The sequence below is a fragment of the Doryrhamphus excisus genome, linkage group LG4, assembly GCF_037039965.1.
Source record: "Doryrhamphus excisus strain RoL-2023G ecotype Guam linkage group LG4, RoL_Dexc_Guam_v1.1, whole genome shotgun sequence".
Lineage (NCBI taxonomy): Eukaryota > Metazoa > Chordata > Actinopteri > Syngnathiformes > Syngnathidae > Doryrhamphus > Doryrhamphus excisus.
In genome coordinates this window covers 12,239,389-12,249,586 of record NC_136360.1, presented here as the reverse complement: position 1 = coordinate 12,249,586, position 10,198 = coordinate 12,239,389, and the positions used below count along the sequence as shown (strand labels likewise).

At 44.9% G+C, this 10,198-nt stretch overlaps 1 protein-coding gene across 1 annotated transcript; it reads right to left on the bottom strand.

Moving 5' to 3' along the window:
• Positions 1-369: 369 nt before the first annotated feature.
• LOC131129872 (desmoglein-2.1-like) lies at positions 370-9,950 on the bottom strand. Its single transcript, XM_058073800.2, has 14 exons — positions 9,429-9,950; positions 6,230-6,358; positions 5,912-6,070; positions 5,696-5,837; positions 5,453-5,619; positions 5,216-5,350; positions 4,952-5,137; positions 3,982-4,382; positions 3,757-3,899; positions 3,415-3,636; positions 3,093-3,320; positions 2,758-2,888; positions 2,406-2,645; positions 370-2,296 (listed from the first exon to the last, which is right to left on the bottom strand). Exons 1-14 carry the CDS (start codon positions 9,480-9,482, stop codon positions 1,184-1,186), a joined length of 3,450 nt encoding a protein of 1,149 aa, XP_057929783.2. The 5' UTR covers positions 9,483-9,950; the 3' UTR covers positions 370-1,183.
• Positions 9,951-10,198: the final 248 nt, after the last annotated feature.

Sequence of the window (10,198 nt, the reverse complement as noted above, 5' to 3'; positions counted from 1 at the left end):
GTGGCTTCCAATCAAATAGCAGACTACTGATTTTACAGTTTATTTTAATTAAATAAATTGTCCTCAATATTACCCCTGGCCATTGTGTTATGATTAGTCAAAGTAGTCGACCGTGGTTTGAATTGTCTTCTGTTTTCCTGAGAGAGGTTTTGTTGACTTCTCTCCCAGTAAAGGGTGGAGGGCCATGTTCTGGTCCGGGATGAAGTCCGGCCCCAAGTGGAGGAGTCTGTACCTCCAGGAACGTGAGATTGACAGGCGGTTTTGTAGAGTGTCTGTAGTGATGCAGGGTCTAGCGGTGGACTGATTAAGTATACTTGCAGACAAGTTGAACAAGTTGCAGTGTTGAGAGATGAAAGAAGCGGTGACAAATTTAAATCTTTCCACACTGTCTTTTATTCTTGTATAGAAAACATCTTGTATAGACTAAAATTAAATGACAACCTTCTCCTGGCTTATAAAAACAAAAATAGCCCTCCCATGCATCTTCTTTTTACACACAAACACACAATGAATAACTTTTTGGCACTTTTGACTTGAGATGATGTGTTGTCGTTTGCATAACAAGCGCCTGTGCAGCATCCTCTTTAAAACCATCGTTAATCTCAGGGTGGGATTTCAGCTGTAACAGCAGTCATAACTTGACAGACACACAAAATGTTGAAATCCTCTGCATATTTCTATCGAGTGGGAGCGTTTCTAGATGTCATGATAGTATGTTGTTATTATTTTGTACACACAGTACGTATATGCTGATGTAATTGCATTTGCCAAAACAGCAAAAATGTAGACAAAAGCAAGAATTAGATGGACATTGATGATGGACGTCTGAACTGTTCCTGGTTAGGAGCCAACATATCATACTGGGGTAGGATATATATGTATATATGGATATACTCAAGAAACTTTTGTGTAATGAGTAGGCCCACAGTGGGCGATATTGCATAGATATGCAATACTGCATATTGTTGGGTCTCCTAGATGGCCTTCCATGGATGTGCTGATGGTGAGGATGTTTAAGCGTCAAGTAGGAGCCTTAATATGAACAGGCTGCCACATAAAGAGTCACTTGGAGGCAAACTGCTGCAGAACACCCGCCACCAAAAAATGGCATGCACAGTAAGAAAATACTAGAGGAATTGCCCTGACAAAAGTTGGCGTTGCTTTAAAGAGTCATTTGGCGGGGTCACAATTCAGTGAGTTTCTCCTCCTGCACCACCACTTTGCGGTAAGTAGGGACTCTGCTCACTGTGGTGCTGGACTTAGTCGTCATGCTGGTCTGTGATGCAGGGATGTTGCTTTTCAGGGACATTCCTCCCTCTGCTAGGAGGGTTTGTCCTTGTCCGCCAGCGGACACTCCTGGCAGTAGAATGCCGCCTTGTTTGAGGGAGGTTTGGCTTGACCTCAGGACTTTCCCTACTGGGACGTTGCCTTCTATCACGGTGTGGGAACTTGCAAGGCCCCCAGTGTTGATCAGATTTACTCCACCGGCCGGGATCCCACTGTTCTCTACCAGTACTACACCGGGGGCACCGGGAGCTTTTCCACCTGTTACCATTGATTGTCCCTGAAGTATCACACCTGGTGCAGAGGCTGCCTGGGTGCCAGTCACCAGCACCATGCCAGGCCCATGAGCCTTTCTACCGGACACCACCTTCTGTCCTCGGACTACCATGCCTTGTGCAGGGGCTGCTTGGGTACCAGTAACCAGCATCATGCCAGGGGCCTGGGCTTGTCCACCAGACACCATTGTCTGCCCCTGTACGAACATGCCTTGTGTGGGTGCTGCTAGCACCATTCCCTGGAGGTTAGTAGCTGGTGCCTCAGCCAGCAGCATGGTGTTCTGGACTTGTGGCTGGACCACGTACTGCATGGGTTGCAGGACAGGGGCAGTGGTGGTGTAGTAAACGGGCTGCTGCTGCTGGAGCAGGAACATCTGGCCTTGATTTTGTACCCCTTCCACCACTTTAGTCGTTGTGTTTTCCTTCAGCACCTGAGTGCGATCCGTCTCCTTGATCACTGTATGCTCTACTTTGGGGACTGGAACTGGTGGAAGCTTGGGAATTTCTGGCAGAGGTTCGGGTACCTTAGGGATCACAACATCTTGTTGGATGGTCTTGCCACCACACACTTCTGCCAGCGTCTTAAACTTTGGCCCGAGGTCATCGAGGAACTGCAGGTCGTTGTCGGTCTCCAGGAGGCTGCAGCAGCCTACTGACCCAGCGGAGGAGCCTTGGCCCTCAAAGTCATATGTCAAGAGACTGTCCTTTACAGCAAGGTCCCCTCCACTGTTGATCTTCTGTTGAGAGAAGACAAAAACATATTTTGATTTATTTCTGATATCTGTACCTAAACTCTAAGAACCTGAACATTCTGCCACTGGGACATAAAAATGGGACTGTTCACACCTGAGCATAGTACTGTTCGAGGATGTGATGTGGTAGAGCAATGTCATCATAACTTCCTGCTGCCGTTCTGCTTTCAAACTCTGAGTAGAACCCGCTGCCTCGCATGTTCCTCAGGCCCAGTGTGGACTCTCTGAAGTTACGCTCCATGCTCTCTTGAAAGATGGAAGTTTTGACTCCTTCATTTTTAGTGGCTATGTCCACAGCGTCCACTTGTGTTGGCATGTTCATTAGCGGCACCTCCTGCAAAAAGTTCAGACCAAAGATTAGGTTTCTTTTACAGATTTAAAAAATAGTAAGACAAATAACAAATGCACACAGTCAAATAAAGATAGGAAACTGTTCCACTACAAACCGTATTCTCTCCTTGGCCCTCAGTGCGGTAATTAATGAGGTGTGCTTTGGTGTCGAATGGCAACTCAGTAAAGGTTCCTGGCATGCCTGCAGCACTACCACATTGGCAGAAGAGCAGCAGAAGAGGGATGACTGTTGAAGCAAGAATGAGGCAGCATAAGAGGGCACGGTTTAACCAATAGAACAACAAATATTGACAACGACTATTGTGATGCATGTACCGAAAACCTTTCCAGAGTGAACTCCTATATAATTCTATATGAGCCAGGTAGGTTTCAAAATAAATGTCAGGTAGCTTGTAAAAACTCCCCACAAGTGCCAGTTGGACACACTTACGTAGTAGAAGCAGCAAGCCCAGCAACAGCAGTCCAATGCCTGCAGGTCCTAATCCTGCTTTGTGGCCACCTCGCACTCCACACATCAATCCCTCCTTGCAGGTACACACTTGGACCGTCACCTTCTGCGGCTCCACGCACGCCACCCCCTGCTCGTCCTTCACCAGCAATTCTACTTCATGTAAACCAGGCCACATGGACTCCTGGGCCCTTAGGATGGCTGTCGTATCTGCACACAGCGATATACACAATGAGAACATCAATAAGGTTTTACCTTAAGCTAAAAGTCCACTCAGATCCAAACTAGTCTCCAGTCTCCTTACCATTAAGATGTTCCACCTGCCATTTTCCATTAGTGCCTTCTGGAATGATTTCAAAGGTGAAAGGAGCTCCGTTTGGGAAGTCATCCTTGTCGATAGCGCTGACAAAAACAGCATCCTGTGGAATGCACATCTTCTCGATGGTACTGGTCAGGGTGGGACAGTGGTCGTTAAAATCTTCCACCTGGATGGCCACAGTGCCAGTGGCGGTGCTGGAGGGCATGTCTGTTGGTGGAAATCCATAAAAAACAATCAGCTTTTCTTCCATTTCTTTTTAAAACACTGTTCTTCCATGACATGAGGGTCTGGAGCCGACCATGTTCATTGTGTAGTTCAAGAATGTACCTTCTGAAATGCAGAGTACTTTGGCATAGTACGTCCCATTAACCAGGAAAGTAGACTCTCTGTCAGGCATCTTGTTCATTTTGATCTCAGCCGTGTCTGGGTCGATGGTAAGCCAGTTGTCAGGGTCAGCACCTTTAACATATCTACAACAGAGTGCACACAGTCAGTCTGGTGATGTGTTTGTGTGTTTGGACACAATCACCATGACAATGTTTTTCCGCTCACCTGACGTTCTCAGCTATTTTCCCAGTGTCCTGGTCCATCGCTTGGTAGCGGGCAATAACTTTTGAAATGCTGGTGGAGCCTCCCTCTGACATGGTAATCACTTTGACTTTGGGGTCAAAATGTGGTCCTTCACGCTGATTCTTTACCTTGATTTTGATGGGATAGGTCTTATACGACTTATATGTTGTGCTTTGCCATGATGAGGATGATGATGACGAGAATGATGATGATGATCCGCCTCCGCCTCCACCTCCACCTCCGCCGCCTCCGCCTCCGCCTCCGCCTCCGCCTCCGCCTCCGCCTCCCCCATTGAAATTAATGGTACTTTCACTATAGGGTCCAGCCTTGTTCCTTACAGCAATCCCTAGGTCCAGGTTCTTTACATTCTCATAGTCCACTGCCTGTAAAAGAGCATATAATTGGGGAATGGGATTTGTGTACATTGACCCTGTCGCTACATCTTTTTTGGAATGATTTAGCACACTGTAAACTACTGTGAAAATATTAGTGGCTACAATGTTGACTCGTCCACATATAGACAAACAACCATTCACACTCACATTCATACCTATGGAAAATTTGGAGTCGGCAATTAACCGAGCATGTTTTTGAAAATGTGTACTCGGGTCTCCTAGCTGTGAGGCCTGCATGCCAACCACTCGTCCACCGTGCAGCCCGTTTTGTTTATGCTATTTCTGCAATGTGCTTCGGGCCCATAAAAAATGATCTGTGGTCCACACAATTCCCCCTGGCCACACTTTGGACACCCCGGTTTTACATATTTCAGTGGGCACGCAACGTGTTACCAAAGGACGGAAAAGTGTCTCCAAACTGTGACTCCTTTGTCTTCGATTACCCAGTGATGCAAGAAACACTTTTGTCTTTCACTTTGAATGCATTTCTCAATACAAATACTCCCTTCAATCCCTTCTCCTCCTAACTGTAAGCCATTCATGAATGATCACATTACCTTATCAAGCATGAGGATGCCCTCGTTGGTCTTTGGGTCCGATATGATGCTGAAGTAGCCAGCCTCGTTACCTTTGAGGATGGCAAACTCAGATTCCCAGTTTTCTGTGCCCTTCAGGTCCAAGTCTTTTGCTTGGATTCTCATCACCTCCACACCATACGTGTTCTCCTCAATGCTGCCCTCATACTGCCAGAAGACCACCGCATGATTTAAGAACACACTTTCAGAATTATTTGTCAGCATCAGGGCTGAGTTTGTACATACCGCTTCCTTCTCCAGAGTGGGGACGTTGTCATTCACATCGTTGATTTTAATGGCGACAGTACTAGTTGCACTATTCCCACCTGCCGCACCATTTAGATCCTGGCCTTTTACCGTCAGAGTGTACATATCCACTTCCTGAAATATAAAACAGCATGATGGGAAGATTACAATAAAAAAATAAATAAATGGTTGTAAAATCCAAATCTATGGCATGAACCCATGCAGTTTTTTGCGTACCTCTCTGTCCAAGTCAGCCCGATTGACGAAGATGGTTCCATCACTCCCCACACTGAACATGTTTGCTGGCCCTGGTGGGTTCTGATCCACGATGCTATAGAAGATCTGAGAGTTAGGATTCCCTGGTTCATCAGCATCGGTTGCAGTGATTTGCATGATGGATGTCCCTGGAAACAACCATCAAGAGTGATAAGTGGACCAAACAAGTTCTTTTGCTGGACTACACGGGTCTTCAACACTCACCTATAGGGCTAAGCTCGTTCACCGCCCCGGGCGGGATGGCAGAAAATATGGGAGAGTTGTCGTTCTCGTCCACGACTCTGAAGCGTATGTCAATATTTTTCTCTGCCTCTCTGCCATCATTGTACTTTGCGACACCTGACAGCTGAAACCACAGCCGACAAAAGTTGTCTTCAGTCTGCCTTGCATGAATTGAAGAAAATTTGCTTTTCTACTTACATTGTACATGCTGATGAACTCCCTGTCGAGCACTTTGGTCACCCTTATGACCCCGGTTTTACGGTCGACCACAAACACGTTTGATGGGGACTGGCTCGCCCCGATACCTTCCAGAAAGTACTGCATGTTGCCTTTGCCATCATCAAAGTCAGAATGGATCTAAAACAAAAAGGATAAAACATAAGAATGAGATTTGGACATTACTTGTATATGTGATGTGTTTTTTTTACAACATGGGTATTGGTGATTTCAGTTTGATCACATGGGGTAGCCACAGCAACCAAGCAAGCGCTGTCTCCATCAAGGCTTTTTACTCACCTTGGCAACTGATGGCAACTGGGTGTAGTCCTTGTTTTCCGTGAGAGGTTTTGGCGGGGGAACCCAGTGCCTTTTTTGTCTTGACAGAAGGACGTCCCCGTTAGCCTCCACTGGAGCAACGTTTTGGAGCTGTAAAATAATTTGTATCATTGTTATTGTCCCAAAAATAGTCTTAGTCTCATGTTGAAGAACATTTTCACTCATTGAGCTAACATTTAGTCATGAGTCAAAAGTACCTCAAAACATTGAGTACACTCCTCACATTTCTATAAATATTGTATTATATCTTTTCATGCAACAAAGTAGTCAGTGTACAGTTTGAATCTTCTTTCTTTTTCAGCTTTTCCCTTCAGGGGTCGCCACTGCAAATCAATCGCTTCCATCCAACCCTGTCCTCTGCATCTGTCTCTCTCACGCCAACCACCCTCATGTCCTCCATCCATAAACCTTCTCTTTGGTCTTCCTCTACGCCTCCTACCCGGTAGCTCTAAACGAGCATCCTTCTACTAATATATTCACTATCTCTCCTCTGGACATGTCCCAACCATCTCAGTCTGGCCTCTTAGACTTTATCTCCAAGGCCTCTAACATGTAATGTCCCTCTGATGGATTTGTTACTGATTCTATCCATCCTGGTCACTCGCAATGAGAACCTCAGCGTCCGCATCTTCTTTCAGTTCTGCTTTCTGTCTTTTCCTCAGTGGCATTGTCTCTAGGCCAAACAACATGGCTGGTCTCACTCACTCACAGTTTTGTATACCTGTCCTTTCATTTTAGCTGACCTGACACTTTTCTCCACCCGTTCCATCCTGCCTGTACACGCTTCTTCACCTCCTTTTCGCAATCTACATTGTTCTGAACTGTTGACTCCAATCTCCACCTTCTGTAGCTCTTCTCCCTGTAACCTCACTCTTCCACTTGGGTCCCTCTCGGTCACACACACATACTCCGTCTTGCTGCGGCTAATCTTCATAACCTCTCCTTTTCAACCACCACTCTTGTGGTGTGGAGCCCCTTGACAAAAGACTCAACAGGCGTTATGTTAGATGATGCATCATCTGCAGTGTGCAAGTTAGCCTGGGCTCCGGCACCAACAAAACAAAGAACACAAATTTGTGGCAACACCTAAAAGTAAATTAATTAAACTAATTCAACTTCCTTATTTTAATTTAGTAGTCTCCTGCCTCTGTGTGTTGAATCATATTTTGGGTTTATGTTCATTTATGTACAGTATACAGTATGTATGCTGTGTATATCAATGCTCTTATTATTCGAATGGACTAGGATGAAACAGCGTACACGTGTCTCTTCCGTCCCCCACCCTCTTTCCACCACTACCTCACCAGTTCAGGTGCAAGGAAGTAGTGGGACAAGTTTAGGCACCTGATGGTTGTTTTGTAAGTTCCTCCGCTTCCAGCATGTCCATATTACAACTGAAACGGCTTCAGTAAGTTTTTGAACTACTGGAAAGAATGCTGGTAGTGTGAGTCTACAGGGTTGAAGCTGACAAATTACTGCAGGCGAAAGTGGAAGCTGAATGTGGATTAACCTGTCACACCTCCAACCAGAAAGTCCCGGGTGAGAAATAAGAGTGAGTGTGCTGGTTGTGCACTGCGCGCATGAGCAGTGATAATTCAATAGTAAGTCTATGATAAGTCAGCTGGTGCTGCCACCCAGCAGGGCTGCATCATCCGTCACGACAGACGCATTTTTCACAAACCAGGCAAAGTCGACACACCCTGCCACACCTGCATGCTGAACTCACAGCTCGGGCATGTGAGCGTGACATAAACAGACACAAGGCGTGGCCTGGCGTCCTTTCACTGCCAGAATCATCAAGCCAGCACACGTTACGCCTCAAAGAATGCATCAAATAGACTCTTCCACTCTACCGTGCTGAAGAACCCATCCCAGAGGGCATTGCGGCCTGCTAATGAATCTTTCTAGATGTAGCAACTGAACACAACAGTTTGCTTGGCCACCAAGGTCTTACACAGCAAAAGAATCACTTTGTGCTTAAAACTCATCTGAAACACACACATGCAGTGTCATGATCCATATTGTTAGAACTCCTATTGAATGTATAAAAATAATATGATGTGATATTACAGCCAACCAGCAGAATTGTGATCTGAAATTCAGAAATTCAATATAGTTATGGGAGGTTCAAAACAATGAATACTATCAGGGTTGCCGGTTATAACATGGTTAAGGAATTGCTGTGTTCTTCTCTGGGGGAACCAACTGAGTCTGGATTTCTGCATATAATATTGATGCCAAGGCAACATCGATATGAGTTCGGTAACCGTACATTTGTTTACTTCCTGTGTTCCAAATATATTCTGTGCTAGTTCACATGACAAGGTAATATAACAATATGGTAAAACAGCAGTCAAGTATCGGTGATACTGGGCTGCATAGTATATACTTGGTATTTTGGTTGATACAAGTCATAGTAGTAGCAGTGGTAATCCTGTTTCTCGTGCTTCATTTGACTTTTTGAACATTTTGTAATTAAATATAGTTCCCCCATTAAAGGGAGTTCTTTATACTGGAAGTCATTAAGGTTCGGGTTGATCCCCCCCCCCCCCCAACATGGTGTTGGGGGGGGGTGGGCAAGATTATTCCCACGTGGGTAGTTAGCATTGTGAGTCATTTAGCTTGTAATTGGTTTGATTAACAGTAGTTCTTACCGCGATACACTGCGGTACAGTAGCGACATCAGATATCGATACTGTATTGAAAACGATTTAATAACTCGAGGTTTTTTGCTTTGCTACTTCATGCAACACAGTTTGTTTTGTTTTGCCAACATCGAAGGTTTGCGAAGCCGCCCAGAATGGAGGCAACTGTCGCTCCTAGATGATCTGAGATAATAAATGTCATGTTTGGAGAAGGTGATGAATGACCAAGGTGTCATTTACCTGAGACGAGTCAGACTGAAGCAAGCAGGTCAAACATTAACAATGAATGATGCTGCTTTCAAGCTGTCGCTATGTTGCCATGGTAGCCAGCTATTTTTTTTTCGGAATCAACAACTCAAATAGCGACTGTATTTTACAGATGGTTTATGGCCAATAACGAAAGCCCGGAAGGCTCAAACTTCACATTTCAAGATTCCAGACATAGTTGAGACAAGGCAGCGAGAATGTCAAAACACAAAGCAGTGTGCAAAAGCATGTCAAAGTTTTGTACTTACAGCCAACAGCAGCAACACAAATGTTGAAATCATGACTGGCGAAGTCCATGACATGACGGCCACACCAGTTTCTGGTAAAATGAGAGTCCACGGGCAGTGGAGGTGGCTTATAAGGGGAGGAGTGCTTTATTTGTACCACACACACCCTTAGGCAGAGACAGGTTACGCTGTGTGTGTGTGTGAGCGAGAGACATAGACAAGTCACATATTTTGCCTCACAGCAGAGTGAGAACACGTCTATCCTGTCAGCGAGGGCTTGCGACCTCGCCATGCTGTCACTGTCACTATTCACGAATTAATGACCAAATAAACAGTTTTTATAATATTAAAGTTCTGCACATCATTATTATGATATACTGTACTAGTAGATATACACATCTTTATTTCCTGCATATGCACCAAAGGTTTTATTTCTTCCTGTGGGAATGACCTTTCTCATTTACGTTTCTTCAGTGTATTTGTTCAATTTAATGCCTGGTACAACTCATGGTACAGTTTTTTTTGGACAGATATAATAATGATAACAAAAATAGCTCATAAGAGTTTAATTTAAGAGCTGATATCTAGCATCTTGAAAAGTTCTTACATCCATAGCTGCAGCATTGTACTGCCAAAGAATTAAACGCGTATGAGCTATTTTGCTGTCATCAGTATATTTGTTCCAAAAACAGTACCTTTAGTTGTGCCTGGAATTAAAATTAATGGATAAACTGAAGAAACAAGGGTGGTCTCAGCATTTTTTCCATGTATAAATACTGCTGCATCGGCTA

Bases quoted from the DNA above. Each gene is read 5' to 3' on its own strand.
- LOC131129872 (XM_058073800.2), bottom strand. From the start codon at position 9,482: ATGTCATGGACTTCGCCAGTCATGATTTCAACATTTGTGTTGCTGCTG. The intron at 6,071-6,229 runs GTGAGTAAAAAG...TTTTTGTTTTAG, and splicing joins AGTTGCCATCAGTTGCCAAG to ATCCATTCTGACTTTGATGA. The intron at 5,138-5,215 runs GTATGTACAAAC...GTCTTCTGGCAG, and splicing joins CCACTCTGGAGAAGGAAGCG to TATGAGGGCAGCATTGAGGA.